Source organism: Temnothorax curvispinosus, unplaced genomic scaffold, assembly GCF_003070985.1.
Source record: "Temnothorax curvispinosus isolate PA1 unplaced genomic scaffold, ASM307098v1 QBEX01001173.1, whole genome shotgun sequence".
Classification (NCBI taxonomy): Eukaryota; Metazoa; Arthropoda; class Insecta; order Hymenoptera; family Formicidae; genus Temnothorax; species Temnothorax curvispinosus.
The window spans coordinates 336,412-360,956 of record NW_020210953.1 but is presented as its reverse complement, the minus strand read 5'-3'; the positions used below and the strand labels follow the sequence as shown (position 1 = coordinate 360,956).

The 24,545-nt window shown below is 36.2% G+C and overlaps 5 protein-coding genes across 22 annotated transcripts in view; 2 read left to right on the top strand and 3 right to left on the bottom strand.

Annotated features, from left to right (window-relative positions):
- LOC112460752 (guanine nucleotide-releasing factor 2) overlaps positions 1-8,373 on the top strand; it is a 58,855-nt gene extending 50,482 nt beyond the window's left edge. For 6 of the 15 annotated variants that reach the window (XM_025025597.1, XM_025025581.1, XM_025025588.1 and 3 more), the window contains 15 exons: positions 167-391; positions 799-981; positions 1,066-1,373; positions 2,198-2,314; positions 2,925-3,232; positions 3,333-3,540; positions 3,861-3,884; positions 5,054-5,249; positions 5,411-5,678; positions 5,779-6,022; positions 6,118-6,132; positions 6,253-6,427; positions 6,521-7,165; positions 7,253-7,384; positions 7,454-8,373. In XM_025025597.1, coding sequence (XP_024881365.1) covers positions 167-391; positions 799-981; positions 1,066-1,373; positions 2,198-2,314; positions 2,925-3,232; positions 3,333-3,540; positions 3,861-3,884; positions 5,054-5,249; positions 5,411-5,678; positions 5,779-6,022; positions 6,118-6,132; positions 6,253-6,427; positions 6,521-7,165; positions 7,253-7,384; positions 7,454-7,592 — 3,187 coding nt within the window. In that variant the 3' untranslated portion in view covers positions 7,593-8,373. The remainder of the gene's footprint in view (positions 1-166; positions 392-798; positions 982-1,065; positions 1,374-2,197; positions 2,315-2,924; positions 3,233-3,332; positions 3,541-3,860; positions 3,885-5,053; positions 5,250-5,410; positions 5,679-5,778; positions 6,023-6,117; positions 6,133-6,252; positions 6,428-6,520; positions 7,166-7,252; positions 7,385-7,453) is intronic. The other 9 variants (XM_025025653.1, XM_025025618.1, XM_025025626.1 and 6 more) reach the window with 9 other exon arrangements.
- A 5,606-nt stretch (positions 8,374-13,979) lies between these two features.
- LOC112460936 lies at positions 13,980-15,115 on the bottom strand. The gene is made up of 4 exons (XM_025025893.1): positions 14,983-15,115; positions 14,461-14,684; positions 14,219-14,377; positions 13,980-14,144 (listed from the first exon to the last, which is right to left on the bottom strand). The coding sequence occupies exons 1-4, from the start codon at positions 15,074-15,076 to the stop codon at positions 14,082-14,084; spliced, it is 540 nt and encodes a 179-aa protein (XP_024881661.1). The 5' UTR covers positions 15,077-15,115; the 3' UTR covers positions 13,980-14,081.
- Positions 15,116-15,661: 546 nt separating this feature from the next.
- The window catches only part of LOC112461087 (ATP-dependent helicase brm), a 23,875-nt gene continuing 14,991 nt past the window's right edge, over positions 15,662-24,545 (top strand). For 2 of the 4 annotated variants that reach the window (XM_025026181.1, XM_025026166.1), the window contains exons 1-3: positions 15,662-15,850; positions 16,395-16,706; positions 16,807-16,887. In XM_025026181.1, the coding sequence (XP_024881949.1) occupies positions 16,440-16,706; positions 16,807-16,887 (348 nt within the window). In that variant the 5' untranslated portion in view covers positions 15,662-15,850; positions 16,395-16,439. Of the gene's footprint in view, positions 15,851-16,096; positions 16,242-16,394; positions 16,707-16,806; positions 16,888-24,545 lie in introns of those variants that run through there. The other 2 variants (XM_025026168.1, XM_025026177.1) reach the window with 2 other exon arrangements.
- LOC112461102 (inositol monophosphatase 1-like) lies at positions 16,982-20,070 on the bottom strand. Its single transcript, XM_025026188.1, has 6 exons — positions 19,808-20,070; positions 18,711-18,844; positions 18,356-18,618; positions 17,873-17,978; positions 17,527-17,678; positions 16,982-17,367 (listed from the first exon to the last, which is right to left on the bottom strand). The coding sequence occupies exons 1-6, from the start codon at positions 19,874-19,876 to the stop codon at positions 17,246-17,248; spliced, it is 846 nt and encodes a 281-aa protein (XP_024881956.1). The 5' UTR covers positions 19,877-20,070; the 3' UTR covers positions 16,982-17,245.
- On the bottom strand, positions 20,539-24,198 carry LOC112461109 (inositol monophosphatase 2-like). Its single transcript, XM_025026202.1, has 6 exons — positions 23,933-24,198; positions 22,346-22,479; positions 21,996-22,252; positions 21,398-21,503; positions 21,160-21,320; positions 20,539-20,876 (listed from the first exon to the last, which is right to left on the bottom strand). Exons 1-6 carry the CDS (start codon positions 23,996-23,998, stop codon positions 20,758-20,760), a joined length of 843 nt encoding a protein of 280 aa, XP_024881970.1. The 5' UTR covers positions 23,999-24,198; the 3' UTR covers positions 20,539-20,757.

Below are 24,545 nucleotides of genomic sequence, written 5' to 3'. Positions count from 1 at the left end.
TTTTGCTAAACAATATTATTCAATATCGATATATATGGAGATGATTTATCATGGGAACATCACTGTAACTTTACGGAAAAAGAAGCATTTACATTTAAATTGCGGCACACGGTAGAATCGATTTATATCTCTACACTTTCTTGATCCTATGTCCTGACATTTGCAGCTCCACGTTAGGATCCGCCACGAATCAGGTGTACCAAGCGTTAGCGCAATTGCTGAAACTCTGCGACGATGTATTGCTGCATGGTGATCAATCTTCCGCTTTGGACACTGAAAACGTGACGCACGTTATTGGACTGGTCGAGGAAGCGGTGAAAAATCTAGTAGCTCTGGCGCATGAGAAAATCGCTAACAAGCAGAAACCCCCGTCTGCTACAAATAATAATAGGTAATTTGCAGTAATAGTAAATGAAATTTTAGTAGAGCGTATCTCAAAATAGCAAAAAAGTAGATATAAAATATTATGTACGTACAAATGCACTTGTAATAAAGCAAGGGAAATAATATGAAATAATATCTAATTAATGGTGATTAATATGTAATTAATATGAAACCTTAATATCGTTTGATATATGATATGAGGAAAATTATATGATTGAGTATTAATTATTACTTAATGTGAAATGCATGATCATTATAAAGCATACATTAATGTTGAAACTGAATTTCATGAATAATATTTTTTGATACTTTATATAGAGATAATTGAATAGTTGGAGGGTGAATTATGAGTGATATCGATACAAGTCTTACTCGAAAATAAACTAAATCTGAACACGCATTAATAAATTATAGAGCTTCCGGGTACGGATCGGAATTAACGCAAAGAAATTCTCTGCCGGATATACCTTTGACACCAAGAGAACGGCAGATCCTGGAACAAACGGCAGCGAGTAGTAGCTTGGTTCGCAGCTCGCATAGCTCCGAGTCGATTTTACGGGATTCTAGTCCACCCCCGAAACCCCCGCTGCCTGACAGGTAACACTTGTCTCGATATAAGAAGGAGAATAATAAATCACTAGTCATTGGAAGTTGAACGTAGAAACGCTCGATCCCTTGTAGAACAAATGTATGTTTGTCGGAGGAAAACAGCTCTTCTGGCACACCTCCTCCGTTACCGCCGAAGAGAAGAACGAGGACCCAACAACTTCATGACGAATCGGAAGGTCTTCTGGCATCTAGTCTTGATAGGGTATCCCTCCGAAGTCGATCCCCGGAGGATTCGTCATCTCTTCTGAGCGCATCGGCCGGTAGTTTGGATTCGGCTCTGAATCATTCCCGAGACGAGGACGAGATTCGAGCTATAATGGGACCAAATGATGAATCTTTGAATGACAGTATGGACCTAAGTCTCATGGCTACCATCCAAGGTAACGTTCGAGCAATTTATACTGAAATGTTTATTCGTTCGAGCACACTCAAATTTTATTTTTAATGGTATTGTTTAAATATAATTTTTAGTTGTTACAAAATAATTTTTTCACGCGCATAAATAATAACAAAATTATATTATGTTATATTACGAGACATAAAAGAGCACTCTTTGAATCCACACATGCGATATTATTATTTACCGAATTGTAAACATTTCGCGATTATACTTTAGTTTCCATTTCCGCGGATAACGTGTATGTATCTGGAATGTCACTAATGAAAGGTTGTCGTAAATACATTTTCATGTGCGTAAGATGAATGGTCCATGGTCAACGCTTACTCAGCATATTAGTTTGGTATTCTACTTACCTTGGTTTAGAACGTCAGTCTACAACCGAACGTTTATTCGAGCTGTACAAATGAGTTTCTATTGCCCGCGATTAGGATTAGATATTTTAATAATACTAAAAAAAGAAATCCGCGATTATTATGGATCCTCACTCTTTATATACCGTAGTCATTAATAAATGCGTGAAGTATATGAAGCTAAGTATAAACTGTGAAGGTATTTTAAAAGTTTTGTATAATGTTAGACACACACAGTGTACTGTGACTCATAGTGAGATAATTAATTTTTACGCCATTTTTATAAAATAGAAGTTATTATTAGTATTTCCTGGGAAGAGTGTGTATTAGATATTTTTATATATATTTTTAACATTAAGCTTGCCCGCGTGTGTTTATTTTTTTATATTTGTCTTGATGGTATTAGAGGTAGATTTTTATATTGCAAAGTAACGTATATTCTGTATTATTGTAGGCATGCAAGTTAATGGTACTTCAAACTGTAATTGCTGGGATGGTTCTGAAACTAATATACCAAGTACTATGTTGCTAGGCCAACAAACACCTCAAGAAATGCTTAATCCATTAACTGGTGTGTAATTTTTTTATTATAGAATAAATAATTTAATTATGAAGAAGAGTGATTAATTGGTAATATTGGTAATTAATAATTAAAATTACATACATGCAATAACAAATTAAGAATAGTTAAGAAGTTATAATAGTTAAACATAAGTGAAGAATTTGTTTTAGTAACAAATTAACATTTATATTTATTTATTATTTTATTTATTAAGTTGTATAATTCTTTGATTTACTAAAGAGTTCCTAATTATTTGTAAACAGTAAAGGAAAGGAAAAACGCGAGAGCTAAAATTACGCAAGATTTCTTGAAATAGTTAGTGGAACAAGTTGCGTAGGTAGCATCGACCTTCCAGCCGCGTGAATAAACAGTATCTTATAGATCTTCGCCCAAAGCACAGCGAGATCAAGCGAAATCTTATTCTTTTCTTTTTCACGTCATATTATAGTGCTATCATAGATACCTCATAAAATGTCACGTAGATCTAATTTTAGTTGGGAAAATGTTAAAATGTTGTTTCGTAAGAAAAATTTAACAAGTTTTGTGTACTTAATTTGCGATTTTTGTTTTGTTTTAGATAGTTCTGAATAATTTTGGTTTCGAATTTATTTTGTTTTAGGTATAGAAGGAAAGATGGAGCGATTGTCTACCCAAACGCAGGAATCAGGCTTTGTTTCTATGCATTCTCAACGAAGTTCATCCCAAAGTTATACTACTGCATCCAAGAGATCGTCGCAGCAGAGCAGCATTAGTTATAATTCTCAATCGTTTAGTGCACAGCAACAGTCGTTTTCTCAGACCAAATTATCATCGGATAGTAACGGCTCTATTTTTACACAGAAGACGATGACTAATTCCAAAAGTACTACTAGCACAACTAACGTGTCTGGAAATGGGGACCCAGCTTTATTAGAGAAACTGGTAAATGTGGGTGTTGTTATGTTTTATTTTATTTTTACTTTTACTTATTTTTTTGTGCTTTAATTTTTGAAATAATTTAATCGTTCAATCTGTCTATGGTATGTAGGAAATGGAATCGATAGTTCCATCCGATTCTAACGGAGCGCCTCCAGCATTGCCAGAGAAGCGATCCAAGCGAAGAAAAGAACGACAACCGTCGCAGTATGACAATGTACCGGAAAATGAGCATTTATCCACATGCAGTTTGCACACTAGTAACGGAGATAGTTCAGATGCCAACAAACCACCCCCTCTGCCTCTAAAGAAGCGTCATAGTAAGTAATCTTTTTAGTAACTATTAATATTGGCAATAAGATTAAAGAAACCAGCAGAATACTTGATAATGTTGATGGTTGGTGCTTTACTCTTTCACTGTCAATTTTAAGACACACGAATTTTGAGAAATACCACATTAACAAATACTCGCGAGCTAACGTAATAATCTTGCAAAATAATTATAACATATAAATAATTCTTTATGTTATTCTTAATTAATACAATCTATCAACACGCAAGTAATAAAACAATGTAGTTGATATTCCAAACTACTTTTTGGTAGTAAATTAAAACTGATGCAATGTTTTATATCCCTCAGTGTTCCAATCAGTGGCATATTCTGGTAAGTGGGATCCTGCCCACACAATTCAACTACCCCCTTGGCAAACACTTTCACGCTAAGTTAATATATCCTATGTTTCACACATTTATATCAGATTTTAATTCCAGGCTTCTCTTGCGGCATGTTTACTGTTATTCTATTTTTATTATCCCTTTATCTCTGATATTTTTACAACATGACATTGTTTGATATTGAGCTTGAATTTTTATTAATAATTGCAGCTTATTCGTGGCTTACTTTTAATTTGCATCATAGACACAATAATATGGTGGTTTTAGCTATGATGCTAAATATTATATTAATCGAAAAATATAATTTTTGATTGATATAATGTACAATGTATATCATCCACATTAATATAACATATATATATATCATATTTGGTTGATACTATTTATTTCGTATTGCAGTTTATGGTTACATTAGATCTATTCACATCTAAGATCTAAGATCTTATTATACATTAAAGACTACATTTTTATCATGCAATTTAGGAACACACGTATTTTTTTATATTTAAAATACAAAAAATTCTACGAGTTGATATAATTCAACACAAATGAATGAAAGGCAGTTCTGGCGAGTGTATGTAGGCGTCGTGATCTTTTTCTAATTAATTTGACCTTTTACACTAATAGTCAGTTAATAGTTACGCTTCATCAGCTGTTGAACAGAGTTAAAGCTTAGTTTCCGTCTTTATGTCAAGACAAACGGACTTACAGCTGAAAAATGCAGTGAATATTTAAAGTAAAAGAATTGTTAAAGTGAAGCCTTCTTAACTTATATAACACTTTTAATTAAGTCTGCAATTGTTGGAGCACCTGTTTCTATTGTACAATAGCATAAATTGCTGAAGTATAATATTCACAGCAACACGTAAGATGTTGTTTAAAAGGTTCCACTCTTACTCCAGTGAGTTTAACTTTTTCATTTTTACACACGTGGCTTATCGAAATAACAATTATACAAGATTTGCTTGTGCATCAGTGTTTTCATTGCAATCCACACATACCACATGTGTTTTAATATTTTATTGTGGTATACATCGTGCTTGCATTCATCGATTGTATTATAAAAAAATTCAGTTTTTACACAGAATAATTTATGATAACAAAAGTTATTTTTTCTAATAAAATTCACGTTAATTCATTCACTTGTACGTATTTCAGTTATGGCGTACATGGAGATGTTCGGAAACTGCTCCCACAGTAATAATGATTTCATCTCTGGTCTTGGTACCCGTCATTCTGTAGCAGCTTACAATTCGATGCAAGCAGAATGGCAGCAGCACGAGATGTCTCTTACCACAGCCCAATCGTGTTCCTTTATGACGCATACTGTGACTACTCTACACGACAGCTCAAGGTATTATTATTATATAAGTTGTAGATTTTTGTTTTTTATCTATTGTATATTTTTATTATTTGCTTTTACTATACAGAGAGTAAAAAGTTTTTATTGTACAAATTTTGGCAAGTAACATTGTTAAAGAAAAAAGAATTATCATGAAGTCGTATCTTTTCTAGCCTTTCTACAACTGCGACGACACCGAGCTCAGTAGAGACAACAAATAATTCTAGTCTGCCCCCGGCATTACCACCAAAGAGATCTCGTTCCATTAAATCAAACCTTACACCTCCACCAATATCACCAAAACCCACTATTAGCATGCAGAGTATTCATAAATCAGATCCTATCGTGACATCAACACCTCTAAAAACAGAGGAGCCAGCGTACGCACATGAAAAGAAAGATGTTACACCTTCCACTCCAGTAAAATTGGTAAACATTAATGTAATAATTTTACTATTGCGCTATTATTCTGGAACTACGACTAATAGGCATTAAGTACTAATATAATTGTCATTTTTTTTTTTTTTTTTTTTTTTTTCAGAATAATAATGTTATTATGGACACAGTATTACCATCGTCTAGACCTGCTAGTAACGCACTTTCTTCCATATCAGTCGATGAAAATACTCTTGAATTAAGGGATATCGATCAAGATGATAGCATTTTAGATGAATTAGATATTAGCAAATACTTAGTATTTAAAAAGTCTGATGAAGAAGGTCCAGATATACGTGGTGGACATCCAGATGCATTATTAATCCATGCGACAAAAGCAAATAAACATGGTATGTACTTTTTCTTAATTTATTAAACGTAAAACTTAAAATAATTGTTGAACATTATTTATTACATTATTTATTTACCTTTTTATGCTGCATAGATGAAAAAGAATCAGGTAATTGACGATGAAATATTTAAAATATACATTGCATATATAAAAATAAATATTAATGATAAATATTAGAGGTACAGGTGAATGAATTGAATTTTAATAAAAATAATGTATTTTTTGCAGATTTCCTGTACCAAGAAGCGTTTTTAACGACGTATAGAACTTTCATACAACCATTAGAATTAATTCGTAAATTACATAGACGTCATCAACGTTTTTCATGTTCTCCAGATGTTGTCAAACAAAGAGCCGCGCGTGAAGCATTTTCTTTACTTGTTAGAGTCGTTAGTGATTTAACGTAAGTAGAGAATCCATTATATACATTTAATTATGCTCTTACATTCTTAAAGTTTGACGGCGATTTATAATAATATAATTAACTATTTTACAGAATATCTGATCTTGATGATATTCTTCTGCAAACTTTAATGGAATTTGCACAGCAATTAGTGTGCAGCGGAGATCTCACTATGGCCAAAGCGTTGCGAGTTAAAATTTTAGAGAAGCACACTATGAAACAATTACAAGCAGCACAACCAATTCTCTCGTCTCTAAGTGTTACAACGAAACAAGCTTCCCTATTAGATTTTAAAAGCGAACAAATTGCAGAACAAATGACATTGCTTGATGCGGATTTGTTTATGAAAATAGAAATTCCGGAAGTACTGATTTGGGCGCAAGAACAGAACGAAGAGAGAAGTCCGAATCTCACAAGATTTACTGAACATTTTAATAAAATGTCATATTGGGCACGATCTAGGATATTAGAACATCGATTAGAAAATGAGGCGAAAGATAGGGAGAAATATGTCGTAAAGTTTATCAAGATAATGAAGCATCTTAGGAAGATTAATAATTTTAACAGCTATCTCGCATTATTATCTGCATTAGATAGTGCACCTATTAGGAGACTTGAATGGCAAAAACACATTACGGAAGGTCTCAAAGAATATTGCGCTCTCATTGATAGCTCTAGCAGCTTCCGAGCTTATAGGCAAGCTCTAGCGGAAACACAACCGCCCTGTATTCCTTACATGTAAGAATATAAGTACAGTTGTTATTCAGAAATTTTATATATTTTTTTGATTATCAAAAATTTATCTGTACGTGCATTTTATTTTAGCGGACTTGTTTTGCAAGATCTTACGTTTGTGCATATTGGAAATAGCGATTTATTACCAGATGGCACTATAAATTTCTCCAAGAGATGGCAACAATTTAATATTGTTGAAAATATGAAAAGATTTAAGAAAGGGTAAGTTTTGCTCACCAAATTCTTAATAAATGTCAATTACTCATATTGCGTATAATTATTATTTTACAGCACGTACTCTTTCAAGAAACACGAACGTATTATGACGTTTTTCAACAACTTCAGTGATTTCCTCTGTGAGGAGGCAATGTGGCAGATTTCCGAAAGCATCAAGCCACGCGGTGGCAAGAAAGCACAGTCGCAAAACTAGAATATACCTAACCCTTTCACTGCCTGCGTCTCGAAAGGCTGAAACAGTGAAGTTAGGAAGTTTATATTACTGTAGGTATATACGTTTTTGCGGAAAAAAGAACGGCAGAAATTCTTCTACAACGCTCTAAGAGCGGTGAAAGGGTTAGCGAGTCTACCCCGTTCGTACAGCCTCTGTGAGGTTGTGTCTTATTATATTATTAAACCTCGTGAAAATTTTAGTATCCAAAACTGTGAACTTTATCTTTAACATTCAATATAACATAACGCGTTATTCAACCTAAAGTAATTTGCGAGCATCAATCAGAGATCAAAACGTCAAAACTCGGATCCACTAGAAAAAAATTTCGACATGTTAGGTAAATTCAATCTCTATCCCAGTGCATTGTAACGTATTTGCTATGAGGTTATGCAATCTATACTTAACTTTAACAACGTTTATCATAATGTTAATGAAAGAAACCCCGATCTTCAGCTGTTCTAGATACATTTAAGATACAATTTATTTATTTGCCTTTGCTAGCGAATTGTATAAAGTAGTACGTGTTCTTTTTTTTTTCTTTTTAATTTATTTAGATGTATGTGAACGTCCATTTCTAGCTTTATGTAGGTAAGCGAATTTTCGAGCGTCAACAGAACACTGTTGATTACACAAGGATGAACACCAATTACGTTGATTAATGTAGGGCCATTGCAGTCTCGTGTCTGCGCTCTAGCACGCGCATATCGAGACACATGGTACGACTGAGCGCAACTGTTACATATACTATTGTATATGATGATAGAGAAAACACTTTTTTGTTGGCAACTTGTTAATAGGTCTCCGAGCTTTCAGCTTTAAATCACATTTATTTACATGGCGATTAGGTAAATTTAAATATGAAGTATATAGCAACAAAAAATTAAATACAAATTTGATTTAACTCAATAACTTATCATAGTTATAGGCAGTTCTTTCAATTAAAAAATCTCAATTCGACCTCTTCAAAATGAAACACTAACTCTTATATGATACATTCTGTAAAACAAAGGAGAAAATCAAATTAATTTTGTCACCGTTGAAAGCACACTGTATTTTGTTATATTTCTTTTAACATGTATCGATACAGCTTTTACCTTAAGATATAACAGTGTGAGAGATGTTGCCATACAATAATTTAGCAATTTGCGTGCCTCGTCTTAAAGAGTGAATCAAGCGAATGAATCCGCCTTTTTATCCCTTTTCAGTTTATTATTTGGCAAAATTATGCTTTACTGATTTTTTTTGTAATAATAGCTAGTATACGCATACCAGTTACAATTTACTGATTCTCAAACTTAATTCTTGATACGCATGTACAATAGCAAGATTTATAATATTTAGTGATACCTACAGCAACAAAAAGGGCCTAAACATTTAGTTAACGATTGATGTTCTAGTATAAAACACGGGTAATAACAATCCAGACAAATTAATTGCCAAGATAGATACGCGAGGTTTTAAGAGTGTAGTTACAAGGCTGCCATATATATATATAGATATAAAAGTTAGTGTCAATAGGCTGAATTCTACAATGTAAACTTTTATCCACAGATTTAGATAGAAAGGAATAATCTGATCTCTTCATCCTTGACAATTGATTACATTTATTTGATATTTATGGCAACTGCGTATGGAGAAAGGAAAATTTTGATTAAAAACTAATGTGATAAAATTGGCTAATATGTGTAAGCGAAATTGTATATAATATTTTGTTTATTTATGTCACTTATTGGCAATGTAAAATTGTAGAATCTTTTGGAGATATAATTAGCTACACGCATGATATGTAAGTACGTAAGTAGCGATAGAGTACATATATATTAGTATTACTCCCATATATATATATCGTAAAATGTTTGGTTCACATCATGCGCGAGTGAATGCGAACGTGCGTTTTATGGTTTTGTCCACTTCAGCTGATGTCAAATAATTTACTTGATGTAGAAGTAAGCAGAGATCTATTAACACTGTAAATAATTTAATTGTACACATAATTGAATTTACGCGCGTGTATCTACTATTATATCAGTAATCGTATATAAATGTACAGTGCATTGAGCTAGTAATTCTTAAGTTGATCGAGAATCATTGTGATGTCATGTTAGGTTCGCACATGCATAATTTTTTTTTTATCTTCATTCAATTGTGAGTTGGACGACAAGCGATCACAAGCAGTCGACTTGTATTTTATCTACTTTCTTTTTATCTCTGTCAGATTATTTTCTCAAGGCAGCTATATTTTTACATGTAGGCTTTTAATGACATCTTTACCTTCCGACGTTGATATACAACTGATGTTAATATTTTGTACGATATTTTTGGAAATTCTGGTGATAGTCGAGGAAGCCTTTCTAAGAATATTGTAGGTACGTACCGGGACTGTATCATAATTTCTATAATCGCGCGAAGATTTTTGTTAAGACTATCGGCAGAATTTCCCCTTTACATATTGCATACGAATAAGTAAAAATATAATTTTAAGTACTGCATTACCAAAATACGAGTGAGATGAATCTATTGAATGTGCAACGAAGAAATTAGACTCGATTTATCGATTTTAGATAGGCAATTAAGCTGCTTCGCGAGTAAGAAATTGAGTTGCTAAGAAAACGGAGAGAACAATTGCTGCAATTGCTTTTTCTTCTTACGCTCGATACGCGACTAATAAACTAGGGTAGGCGGGTAACGTGATCTGTATTTTCTTTTTTTTTTCCTATCATTTGCTGAATGTCTTAGCTTCGAAGGAACAGTCTGTAACGGAAATGGACTCTAAAGAGCGATCGCTACTAACTTAAAAATTACAATCGAACATGTGTAATTTATTGCATATACTCGGACTCTAAGGCGAGGCTTATTTGCAACACTCGAAGATCAATCGTACAATATTTATTGCATTGTGTATATATATACGTATGTGTTGTTAATCTAGTCTAACAATACAGAACGAACTGCTTTGTCAATATTTAAAACGTACACTTCAGCGTTCGAAGTTCTAAAAGAAGAGAGGGAAAAAGGAAGATAGGTTTTTCCACGGTAGAAAAACGGGCTCGCGTCGGAATTATTTGGCCATCCCTACCGTTACGCATGGGCTTCCCTTTTTCTTTCGGCCGAGCGTGAATTTTGCGCGCGGCTCGAAACTCGGATGAAATTGAATCAAATAACTCTCGCCGAACAAATGAATTGACGTTCTTCTGCGTGTAACCGTCGAAGTGGAAGGCGAATGGAACCGTCGCGGGGAACGTACACGGGAGGCTCGCGAGGACGGTCGCGATTCCGTCGATTCGTCGTAAAGGAACTCACTCGCACTCGCCGTCGTATCCCGCGTCGGTTTGGCCGCGTCTTTCGCCCGTAGCGAATACCGATAAGTAAACCGAAACATAATATATCCGTAATAATCGCTATCGATGTGTTTTACCAAGTCCTTCGTCGAAAGATTACATGTATGTAACTTTGCACTCGCGTAGATCTCACGGTAAATATTTAGGAAAGTATCACGTATACATTATAGGAGTACGTATCCCGTTTGTACGTCTCGACGCTTCTCGTTGATTTATTTCGTATTTATTGCCAGCAGCGACAAACACGACATATCCGTAAAACGCTACTTATAGGACGATGAATATTAGAGGAGGAGGAGAGCGAGTGAGACGTGTGTATTAAGATACTGTCTGAAATAATACAACTTTAACGGTCCAGAAATTGATTTGGTTGGTTACGCCGCGTAATTGCAAGCACAATTATGATATATATATATATATCCCACATACAGGATGTTTTAGAAATTATAGGTGGTCAAATTTTAGGAACTTATTCTTATCATGAAAAAAAATCATATAAACATAAATTAAGAAACGCTTTCTATCCGAGTTATTTTTTGTTTACAGCAAAATTTTTTAATCATGTACTGATTGATGGATTGACCAATGGGGACCAATTACATGGTCTGCACGTTCTCCCGATTTAAATCCTTTGGATTTTTGTTTATGGGAGATATTTTTTTAAGACTCGTCTATGATATTCTTGTTACTGCGTGGAGATTCTTCGAAATATTTTATCGCTTATGAGAAAATTCGAAAATTTTTGAACGTTTTAGATGATTTAGTCTGTGAGAGGTTGGTGTGAGACGAAAGGAAGTCGTTTCTAGCAATTTCTTTAACGAAGTGTTTTCACCGATTTTTACTGTAAACAAAAAATATTTATAATTTAGAAAGGAAGCGTTTCCGAACCCTGGTGAAAAAATTTCTCAGAAATTTTGTAAGAATTGCGACTTGTGAAAAATTTTAAAAAAATATATAAAATTTCTCAGATACTTTCAAACATAATTGGATTTTCGGAACATTTCAGTATCTGGATGTATAAAAATTTCTGATAAATTGCATAGATTTTCTCACATTTATTCAGATTTCTAATAAAAAAATATGTTGGCAGGAAAAATCTGAAATATTTTATTATTATTTTATCTGAGTTTTTCTGAAAAATTTTTGAGCGTTTTGAGAAAATTTGAAAATTTGTATATAAATTCTGGTTATGTAATAATATGAAAAATTGTAAGACATTTTTTCTCCAGGGAATCCACACTTTTTCCAACGATGGAACTTTTTCCCATCCTTATATGAATAGAATAAAGGTTTTATTTAAAGTTTGACGAACCATTTCTGAAACATCCTGCATATGTACAAACACACAGACACACACGCAGAGTGCAGAGAAAACGAATCACGTGCATTTCAAGTAGCCGAGATTGTTAACTTGAGAGCTGTTTCAGTTAAAGATACAAAACTAATTACAATCCGTAAGAATCGGCTTTTCAAGATGCGCATACGATTCAACGTGAAGGATACAGATCTGAGCATGTGTCCAGTGTATCCGTGGAACAATAGTCAATAAAACATCAGCAATTTTCAGTCTGTACGTAAAGAGAGAAATGAAAGAGAAAGCATAGCGGTATAAAAATCGAGCGCTCATGTTTCGAATATAAGCAATATCTCGCTGCATTTAACAGGAAAATTCCTTCGGGCTCTGTGTCACACGAGTACAGCTACTTCGTAGCGATCGCCAAACGACTTTGGCTTTGGAATTTGTTGAAATGCATAATCACACCGCGATATAAGGGATCCAATCGCGACGCCATTCCCTCGATCGTTTCCCGATCGACGGCGTCGAATCTTTATATAACTCGCGATATACGCGTACATTCAATATTCGTGTATCTGTCAGAAGGGTACAGGGCGTACTTTTTAAACTGTTTAGACGTCGAGAGGAAGGCGGGCAGGTTGTCGAGTACGCAGTATCCCGTTCAATATCTTACGGAATAATATGTGTCTCGTACAGGGATTTAACGAAACTGTCGTGCACCATAACGGGGTGATTATTGAGAAAGGGAAAAAAAAAACAGAAGCGAATTGATCAAGCATATCATTTGTAAGTAACGTGATATTACTAAGTGTCTCCGCGACGTCCCTCTTGACTGCGCTACGTAACTATCAGCCGTGGCAGGTTTTAACTGAGACACATACACACACACACATACACAAAAATCGAACAGTCATGCTCACACGCGTATTTTCATCGTATACATTATACAATTTATTCCGTAGTCTATCGTCATATTTTTCTATCTGTATTTTTAGTATGCAGGTCGTACATCGCGACATTGTACGTCACGGTACGATGGATACCTTACAATTTGGGCGATCTTTCCATGTCGATGCGATTAATGTTCAATCGTCCCTTTGCGAGATATCTTGCGCGGATATATTTTCCCCTCCTTCCTTTGTATTACCGGACACATTGACGATTTGTATGCGTAAAAAGTTTTTGGGTGAAATGTTATTGCTTTCTTTGTAATGAATGTACGAAGAAATGAAATAAAAATGTGTTAGTCGATGGTACTTCCACCAATTTTGTAGCCAGTCTCGGTTACCTTCAATAAAAAAGAAAAATATATGTTATATATATATATAAAATCAGCGAATTAACAGATCAGAGGCTTTCATAGACGTGATATCAGTCTAATAATGTCTATGAAGAACGATAATTGCGATAGTAAGATATTTAAAGAAATTGAGTTTTAAAGAATTTTTAAAATCTTCAAGTCTTAGTTGCGACTATGGACTATGGAACGTCATTTATCGTAGAAAATGTTAAGTTTTTTTATATTTCGCTAAATATTATGAAATTGGGATCGAGTTGGAGCCTATAAATTAATTAATCTTGATAAAATATTAATTAGCAATTTATTGCTTCTCCATAAAATGGAGATTGAAGACTATAATACAAATAGAGAAAGAAAAAAGAAACTAAAGTTATAACGAGTGATGAAAATTCAGATGTTGCAGAAACATAATAAAGACACATGTTGTAATATAAATATACTTAATTCATATATTACAACTCATATGTTCATATATTATATCAGACACTGCTGTATTTAAATCTGTTGTCTAATCGAGGCTACTTGTCCCATCTTCACGAATCTGCTGGCTCAAATGTATAATGCACTACACCCTTCTTCGGCATCTGTTGCTCCATCTGAAACATATGTATTCATAAAGTACCGAAATATCTAGTTAACCACCGATTTGTAACCGTTGACAAGTACTGACTCTTGGTATGAATGTCTTATAGGGTTCTAACAAGTAAGTGATCGTCGCGCAAGCGATCATAGTTGCAAAAAATATCGCCGTTCCCACATACAGATTGATCCTGTAGTTGTAGCCATAACTGAAGCGATCCTCGCCCATAATTTCAAACTGATCGTGTAGCTGGAAAGGAAAACACAGGGACGCTTGGAGAACGTGATAGACAAATTTCAGAGGTATGTAAATTCGTACACACGTAAACTCACCGTCTCACGATAATTTTTCTTGTATACTGGTATGTCGTATGGATAGTACGGGTCTTTAGCGGCCGGTCCTACCATGGGCAGCTGCGGGTAATCACCGGTGAATTTTTTACCGTCGTCTGGATAAGGCTTATACTCCTTCGGATGCAAATTGTATTTCTCGGCAATTTTGTCATGATCCTTCTCCGAATATTTCCCCGGCCTCCAGAGGTAGTTCCATGGATACGCTGATGGCAAACAGTATACGGAACTTTGTCAGTTTCATCCTCGCTACGTGATTATTCGGATAAATTCTCCAATGATATTCCTTTATGGATTTCCCCACACGTTTTCATACACGCGTTCCTACAACGCGTCTTTACATCGAGTTTTACTCTATATTTTCCACTAAATACGATACACATGACAATTTAAATTATATAATAACAGCAATCCTAACCTCATCGCGGTACTCGGCGGAGCAACAGCTTCGTTATACGAAGCGTGATGAGAAGCAAATTGAAGTGGACATGTACAGTTACTTACGTCTGTCGGAAGAACATCTCACCGCGGCGTACAGACACGCTTTGTTTCGCAACAACCGCGTTGACAGTCCGCCGAGCTCCCTCGTCAAAGCCATCTTGTTGTGGTTGTGTTGCTCTGCTCACTCACACTGCCGCTGCGTGAGCATGCGTATTGCGTGACAGTCTCGTGACAACGTGAGCAAAATATTTTGTTCTTTGCAGCTGCACTACGGTGCTTATTTTCTGCACTTACAATGAGACAGATATATGTATATGTAATTGGACGATAGAGAGAAGGATAAAAATATGTAGCTGTTCTTTATAATTTGTATTTTTTGTACATTCCTCTCTTTCTCTCCAACGTCAACTTGCATATCTACTCTATTTTGAGTGCAGCGAGTACAACATCGTGCAGCTACAAAGACTATCGTTATCGGAGTTTTCTTTAATCGGAGTTTGGTTAAAGTCGCCCTCGAATTGTGTCTACAGATCACGGAAGATTTTACTCGATAACGCGGTTTAACCGCCGCCTTGCTCGAAATCTCGCGTACATATTTTGATACTTTTTTGCGATGCGTATCTTCGCCGCGCCGGAGAACGTTCCGTTAGCTCTCGGCTCGCGTTTGTTCGGCCCGCGCGTTCTCGTCGGCTCGCGCTGCGGAAGCGACGCGAACGCCATGTCCGGCCATTGGCTGGGCGAAGCGAACCTCTACGGCGAGCCGAGAGTGGAAGTATGGCCGACAGCGTGCGTTTCTCGGAGTCGTTCGGCGCAACGTAGCTAAACTCTCGTGCGTTCCCCGTATATCTCTGTTAAGAAGTGCGCGCGTGCGGTGGCACACGCGGCAATGAATCCGGCTTGGTCGCCGCGATAACGTGGAGCGTCCGGAACGGTACGTAGAGCGGCACCCCCCGGGAGACGGGCGGCACCGTTGGATTCCAACGGGATGCGCGCACCGCGCTGAACACCGCGCTTCGTCAGCCACTACTCCGGTTTTTACCTTTCGGCTTGTTGCCTCCAGCCGCGGAAACTATAGCGTTTATTTGTCGCCAAGTGGCCGGAGCGATCGGCGCGGTGTTCTCGAGCGCGGTGCGTCGCCCTGCTTGACTTTCTCGAGTTCAGAACAATCCGCCTTCGACATCGAAAGACGAGAAAGAGAGAAAGAGAGAGAGAGTGTGAGAGGGAAAGAGAGAGGTGGAATATTCTGTCGTAAGGTCTCTTGGATGCAAAAACTCCCTCGAGCGAGCCGTGGTGTCTTTCGAACGTGAGATTATCTCGCCCAAGTGTGTATCTGTTTGAAGTAGTTGAATTGTTGAGTGCTCCACACACTGGCACTTATTAAGAGCACTTATTGCTTGAGCGAAGTCAGATTTCTCTCATTTCTCGTAGATAGGTTGTGACGAATTCTAACGTTTGCATTTTGTTGTGACTTTCAGGAAGTGATCCTTATAGATAAACTGAAACCTTTTGAACGTAATAATATGGCGAGTCCTTCGCCGCAGTCCTCACCCATGCCACCACCACAAGCACCTAGCCCGATGGGCCCTCCGCAACAGGCACCGTCCCCGTCCAATGCACAGGGCAGTCCGATGGGACCGCCGCAGCATCATCCTCACAGCCCGACGCAAGGTTATCAAGGTGGCCCGCCAGGAGGACCACCTATGTCGCAACCGTCGCAACAACCGCCACCTCAGCAGCAGAGTTATCCACCCCACCCGCAGCAAATGCCACCTAATATGGGTCCACAGGTATGATTTATATAGGCTGCGATAACTGTATCCATCTCCTTTTCTTTGAGTTACGTTTTATTAGTGCATTTTTTTTCTTTTTTTTTCTTGGAAAGATCAGAAGGAATCTGGTGCCTTCGACCATACCTTTTGGTCATATAATACAGTTAGTAGTCGTGCATGTACAGGCATATATTATGAGGTAAGAGTGAAGAGAAGTTTTTTATTATGGTATTGATTGATTGGAATTAATGTGTGTGTGTGTTTGTGTGTGTGTGTTGAATGTCAATGTGATATAAATTTGATATTTATTTATTATCAGTATTAAGAACATTTATTATTTATTTTAATTCTAATATAACTATTGAAATGTACAGTAACTATCAGTGCAAGAAGGAAGTACATAATATATCAGTCCTGAGATACAATCTTCTAAATCTTGTAAATTTAATACAGCTTTAAACCACATTTAGTATAATACTGTGTTTTTAAGTTTGCATATAGCATGTATATATGTGTTGTTATAACATGATATGCAATGTACACTCATATGCCAATAATTAATGCAAGTTTTTGTTAAGTATCTCGGAATCAGCTTTCTTAATAAGATCCACAAGTTGTTGTGCAATTTGCTGATTGCATGCCGCTATAACCCTCGGGGTCATTAGATCCAGTTCTCCTCCTGTAAATTGTAAATTTTCGGTATTTAATAGAGATTTTTTTAAATATGATAAAATAAAATTTAGCAAGTTTTAAAATCGAAATAATCGGCAAACTAAATTCGTGATAATTATGGGATTACAAAATGGGATTGCAAAAATTACAAAAGAGTAATATTTACCAGTGGTGTCTATCACAACTCCACCTGCTTCTTCGATTATTAGTTTTCCTGCTGCAACATCCCAAGCATCTATACCTTCAATATGATATGCCTCCACAGCTCCCATTGCTACGTAACACAATGTGAGCGCTGCTGTTCCTAGCGATCTTATTCTAAAAGAGAAACAATTTGTTATTAATAGTCTTTGAGCTGATTTATAATACATATACATATATGCATTATTATAGTGCAATGTACACTACATGTGCCAATGATGAATGCAAGTTTTTGTTAAGTATCTCGGAATTGGCTCGGAATATATACGCACATTAACACACAATTAAAATGTCTTTCAAAAATACATTACCCATGAGTGCCTTGTATTAAAGCGTGCATTCTGCTGTACACGCTGGTCAAATGCTGAGGATCTTTTGCGAGCCACGGTTCCATGGCCACTAATGATTGAGATATGTCTGGAAAGAATAGAAATATTACATATTACGTTCCAAGTATCTTACATATTAAAACTAATTATTTGGGTGGATCTAGCAAACAGGCATATTATAGCTATCTGACTTTTGAAAGTGATTACTTTATGAAGGACGCAACATTAACTGATGTATTGTACATATAGCTTAGTCTGCGGTTTTAATGGATATTAGACAACCTTCCACTGGACCGTAAAACGATGTATTTCTTACACTCATTTTCAGCAAGGCCATAATGTAGTAATGTAGTAATATGTGAAAATTATATTTATATGTTTCTGTGCTATTACACGTTGCTTGAAACATACTATTGTATGCATGCTTCTAATACGAAAACACTTTAAGTGTATAGAATGGCTTACCTTTCGTGTGAGAGGTTTTTATGGGCTTTCCATTAAGGAAGGCACCGCAGTGTCTTCTCGCCGAGAAGAATTGCCTCATAAGGGGATTGTATATTATTCCGATTTCTGCTTTTTTGTTCACTAATAACGCTAAAGAGATGCACGTGTGTGGAAACCGGTGTACAAAGTTGGTGGTACCGTCTATCGGGTCTATTATCCACGTAGGATCATTGGTCAGTTGCGGTAGGCAGCCTTCCTTCGCTGCCGTTTCTTCTCCGATAAATCTGAAAGATTGAATCTTGTTACAGCCACCTTGTTACTGACTTGTCATTGGCAGTTAATAGTTAACTGTCTATTAATCGCTGCACTAACTTACTTGTGCGATGGAAACTGTATGGACAATTGTTTTATTAATTTATCTTCTATCTTGCGGTCGTATTCCGTGACAAGATCCCAGTCAATCCCCTTACTTTTGACATTTTTTCTACAACTGATACCGTCTTCTATTATCTGTAAAAGATGAAATCCTCTTTCAATACATTTCGTGTAAATTCTTGTATTATTCAATATCGCTTTTTTTATCGGGAAAAGTGAACCATGTATGAATATTTGACCATCGAGAGTCTTTTTAATGAGAGATATGATCAATTTGGAATTTATTTTTTTTTTAGTGAAAATATAATTTGTTGCCACTTTCCAATTTTTTGTATCGCATATCTTTATAATTATGCTCCAAATTAAGATATTAAAGTCTATTAAAGTAGATAGATATTAAAGTCTATTAAAGTCTATTGAAAAAATTAGCTAAAAAATATAGTTTTGTTATTTTTGGGTAAGTTTTTCTTTTCTAATTATAACTCGGAAATTAATATATCCAATATTTTTGTTAACAAAAAATCCCGAATTGGATCAATGAATCTATTAAAAGAGTTCTCGATAGGTTTTATGTCTATAATGAAATTAAATTTTTATGTTCTAATGCATGAAAAAGAAAAATATAAAATCGTGAAATCACGAAAATTAATCGGAAAATGATTTGACAATCTGTATGTGTTTTGAACGTAAACTTAAATAATAATTTACTAAATAATTTGATTAATATGAATAAATTTCATAATTTAGTCTCAATCTCAAATTCACATTTGTACTATTATTACATACATATATATATAGTGGAAAATTTGTAGAATTGCATATATATAATAGTAGTTAATTCCATATAATAAAAAAATGTACAACTGATAAAAGTTACATCTATATAGCATACTGAAATTCTCAAACACAGATAATTGATATCTGATAATTCAGTTATCTTATTTGCATCGAAATGTTTACTAAACAAATATTAATTAGATTGAATCAAGTCAATCTTAATATCTCGTGACTTGGCAGCTATCTCATGAATATCTAGCTATCGCGCTATCTCGCAATATGAGCTTTCGCTTGTCATATTTTTTTTGAATAATAACGCACCTTTCCTGCATACAAAACCAACTCTTCAGCGATTCTGTAGTATTCGTCCAAATTATTTAACTCGCACATCTTTACCAATTGTTCCTGCTTTTCTGGTACGATTGAACAGAGAACGATCGGGGAGTTTATAAACACTTGCACAACTCGGTTTTGCAAATACTCGTCGACTCGGTATCAGGGCGCCGACTGACTGATGTACCGCGAGACGCTGTCAACGTGCCAGGTCGGATGCACGAATGAACGTCGTAGGTAGGAACGGCCGAAACTTATCTGATCGCGAAAGTTTTATGCCGTTCGCGATATGACGTCAGAGCGCAAACCTGTACATTGTCGTAAGTTGATTACGCACGAGCGCCGAAGCGAATCTGAGGTCTACATCCTAATCATGATTTCGCTTGACTTTCCGTAAAAATCGCGCTATTTTTGTCCTTTCCGCATTCGTCAGTAGATTCTATAATTAGATGACACATCCTGGGACATGGATTTTCCCTGCGGAGAACGCTTTAAATTTTCCACTCAGAGGACTTCGGTGGTCATTAAGTGGTCAGATTTTATTAGTGGAGGAAAAAACAGATCGTAAAATCGTCTCTTTCGTGCGTCTCTAATTGCGAACATAATTTATGAAATATTCCATATTTACATTGGTACTATGTAATTGTCTATTTTTTTAAAAATTGATTATTATATATAGCTCCGAAAAGAGATATGTAGACGGTTTGTAGAAATACGACTGAGGAGATTAATCATTTTATTTATCAGTTGAGATGGATTTATTACCGTTTACATTTACACAAATCAGATAATACATTTCTACTTGTCTAACTGATAATACCCCTTCGAAAGGTCTATTACTTTCTTCTGATTCATGATATAACTTGAGATCTACAAGTATTGCGAGCAGTTCAATCATAACAGAGATTGTCAATACATATATTTTAAAATTGTCGGCGTTATTTTGCCCTCATTTCCACCCGTTGATCAGCTTCACGGATGAGTTTAACGACATCGCGAGCGATCCTGTCGTTGCACGCGGCTACTGCACGTGGCTCCATAATGTCGATTGGTTTGCCTGAAATAAAAAAAAAACGAAGGATGTGTGGTAGCCGTGTTGGAGCGAAACAGGCGATAATTGAATCCACGGTTGGAATGGCACAGTCATACAAATAAAAATAAGCACAAGTAAATTTTGTACGCACAGGTGTTTTTCATAAGATTTATGAAAATCGTGAGTGAGATCTTTTTCTAAAATGCAACTGATACATTTTACGACTTATATTACTTTCTCTACCGTTGTGACCCTCAGTTTAAATGACGGCAAGGTATAACAAGCATATAGGCTATAATAACACAACCTGTTATGCGGTCTACGACGACGCCTCCCGCTTCCGAAATAATCAACGACGCTGCGGCTATGTCCCACGTCGAAATGCCGGGACCTTCGATGTGATAGGCCTCCACGATCCCGAGCGCGATGTAACATAACGTTAATGCCGCCACGCCGAGAGTGCGAATGCTTCAAGGTGAAATAAATAGTGCGAGAAAACGGAACAAGTTGGTAAAGTGGCCTGGTTGTCACAAGCTGAGACTTACCCCTGAGCCGCTTTAACGACAGCTAGGATCCTCTCCATCGTCTTCTCTCGTAAATCCTCTACCTTTATGAAACCGGATTCCATGCAGACCAAAGCTTTCGATAAGTCTGCAAAGTCTCGGCGTGTGTATATTAACATTCGCGGAATTAGGGCAATTAACATTCATATATACAATGACGCTTTCTAACTTTATCCTTGCGATACGTTTCTGAAGTGTAAGCAGTGATTTCTCTAGATCATTACCGCACCACATACTTAGCATGTTGCAATGCGGCTATTAACAAGTGTCGATCTATAATACCTGTCATTCTATAGCTTGAGGGTAAAGAGAGGCAAATAGCTTGAGATGCGATACAAATACAATGTATCTTTTTTGTATTTTCTAGCAGCAGGACATTGATTATCCTACATTTACAATATTAATATAAAACCATTAAATCCGTCTTTTGTTCCGAGATGTTCAGACGTGAGGGACCGGCTAGAGTAAATTCTTTGCTACTGCGCAGGAAGCGCGGTATCATATATCATCCTCCACATTCTTGTCATTTTTGCTTACATTCGCGTATCTCATGAAATATTGCAGAGACTAATTACGTTACCTTGTACTTTAGACACGTGGATCGGTTTCCCGTTCAAAAACGCGCCTCGTCCTTTCCTCGCCGTAAATAGCTGCTCGAGAATCGGATTATACACGATACCAAGAACCATTTCTTTTTTCACGGCCAAACCGATAACCACGCACGTGTGCGGGAATCCATGGATGAAGTTGGTGGTGCCATCGATGGGATCTATGATCCACGTAGGAGTGTCCGTTAATTCCGGTAGGTCCTTGCCGGTCGACTCCTCCGCGATAATCCTGACGCGTATGACCGTACAGTTGCGTTAATTTTACCGTGCATTATTTGCTTTTTGTCAGATGACACGCGCCGTTTGAGAAATGTCTATTTACCTGTGATTTGGAAATGCGCGTTTGAGTTCGTCGATGATAACATTCTCTATTTTACGGTCGTACTCGGTGACGAGATCCCAATCGCCCAATTTCTCATCGATGTGTTTGAGACTGTTGATGGAATCCCGGAGAATCTTAAATAATACTTCGTATTTAAGACAGATTACATTAAATCGTTGAAAGATTGTCGAATATTGCATAAATGAAAGATGAAAGGGTGAAATGAGCAAGACGATTATTATATTTGCGAGGTAAACGCGTTTTCAACATTTTAAACGCGTACAATTTATACTAGAGACGAACTTGATTCGTGGCATTTCACAAATTGCACGACGGAATTCCGTTTTAACTTTACAGAAGTTTCTTGCGTGTTTCCTTCACGTTTGTGTTGTTTTACATGTCAAAAGATTGTTCTCGTTAAAATCTTTTCTTTGTTATCTCTCCTGTATATATTCAAATGTTTCAAATTATAAATCACCTGACGTTTTAACGCAGCGAGGAATACATATAGCGAGGAATACATTATACTGAAGTTTACACATTAGAGGAAAGGACAAGAAAGGGTGCGTTACCGCTGCGTGAAAAGAGGAAATAATCTACGTTTTCGTCGCTTTCGTAGCAGCCGCATTTTCAAATGGGCCAATAATTGTATATTGTTAATCAGAGAAAGTCTAGAGTATCTCGAGGATAGGATACTCCTCGAAATGGATACCGTTGGTGGATATCTCGATGCTAGATACGTTCGAGGGACGATATCAACTAGATTGGATTGGATTGCATTGCATTGGATACTCTACATTGCATTGCATATTCTTCCTGTTGTTTCAAGTATACGGAAAAATTGCTTATGGCGCAGCGTAGGATCATTTATCGCTACAAACACGATAACATTTAACAAGTTCTTTATTTATCGTAAGCATCATTGGGATCTTTATCTTTTTTAAATTTAATTTTCGAAATAATAAATAATTGTTGGTTGAATAATATTTGATATTCATTGATTTTGATAAAATTATGTGGACATAGATTATTTTTAATAAATCAACCCTGTTGATTGTAGAGCGAATAAAAATTTGTGAAAATTTACGAAAACCAACGTCAGGGGGGATTAGTTATATTATTTTACAAGTAATTATTATTTAATTATTTTATTCATATGACTACGTAGTTATGAATCACATATGACACAGGGAATTATTAGTAATTATTTTCATAGAAATTTTATTACAATATTACGTAATAACGAAAGATTAGAATGACAGCGTAAAATTCCTAAAAAGTTTAAAATGTGGATACGCCGGGCCTCTTTATGATATGTAAAATATATTCGGCTCCACACATGTTCTAGGAGATTTTATATCTGACATCATAATAATGTTACAATCTTTCTGGTCGCGTTATCTTCAAATATGTAACCATGTATGAAGCAATGTTTTCCTAATGTCACATCGACTGACAAGCGATCTCAATAGCGTTACGCTTAATACGCATATTTAGTTTGCTTAGCGACGCTTCGTTTGATAGTGACCACGTGGGTCGTGGAGTCTTCACTCTGACCAGAGATGACATTGCGAGATGTATGCTCACCTGGGCAGCTTCACGCGTCAGTTTAATGGCAGTTTCGTAGTACACGTCCTCAACGTATCGTGCCATTTCTGTACAACTTGGTGAACGCGCAGAACGAACGTGCGTCCGTTTCGACCTCGTCAGGAAAAGGCGCGAGCGAGTACTGTGTTGGTTGTTTCTGCACCTCGTGCTTTTTCACTCGGATCGGTTGCGCCTGTCGCAGTTACAATCCAAGAATGACGATCGGCGCATTCTGCCGGCTTATTCTGTCTGTGGGTTTTCCTCCCGAGAGTTTTCGCTCGACGCCTTTTGCGGGAATTATAAATCTCTAATTACAACTCGTCAACAAGAGCATGATAATATGAAGTAAAATAAACTCGACTACTTATGCCTATTTGTTTGCATATGATAGGTATTACAATGTTTTAAATCCGCTACAGTTTCAACATTTCACGTTGCTTTTCGCAGTGATGAGCTAATAAAACGAGATGTAATTGCTGTATAATGAGATACGATATCTGCCCGAGACTATACCGTCTTGTCTACTTTATGAGATAACAATAATGCCATTCTAAAATAGACCTTGATTTTATATCCTGTCTGAGATGTACTTAATTGCACGCACCTGTCACAC

Excerpts from the sequence above, each read along its gene's own strand:
- LOC112460936 (XM_025025893.1), bottom strand. The coding sequence starts at position 15,076 with ATGGCTTTGACGAGGGAGCTCGGCGGACTGTCAACGCGGTTGTTGCGA. Across the intron at positions 14,685-14,982 it reads GAGATGTTCTTCCGACAGAC|CGTATCCATGGAACTACCTC; the intron begins GTAAGTAACTGT and ends GTTTGCCATCAG. Across the intron at positions 14,378-14,460 it reads AGAAAAATTATCGTGAGACG|CTACACGATCAGTTTGAAAT; the intron begins GTGAGTTTACGT and ends TTTCCTTTCCAG.
- LOC112461102 (XM_025026188.1), bottom strand. The coding sequence starts at position 19,876 with ATGTGCGAGTTAAATAATTTGGACGAATACTACAGAATCGCTGAAGAG. Across the intron at positions 18,845-19,807 it reads TGGTTTTGTATGCAGGAAAG|ATAATAGAAGACGGTATCAG; the intron begins GTGCGTTATTAT and ends CATCTTTTACAG. Across the intron at positions 17,368-17,526 it reads AGTTGTGATAGACACCACTG|GAGGAGAACTGGATCTAATG; the intron begins GTAAATATTACT and ends TACAATTTACAG.
- LOC112461109 (XM_025026202.1), bottom strand. The coding sequence starts at position 23,998 with ATGGCACGATACGTTGAGGACGTGTACTACGAAACTGCCATTAAACTG. Across the intron at positions 22,480-23,932 it reads TGACGCGTGAAGCTGCCCAG|ATTCTCCGGGATTCCATCAA; the intron begins GTGAGCATACAT and ends GTATTATTTAAG. Across the intron at positions 22,253-22,345 it reads CGCGCATTTCCAAATCACAG|GATTATCGCGGAGGAGTCGA; the intron begins GTAAATAGACAT and ends CATACGCGTCAG.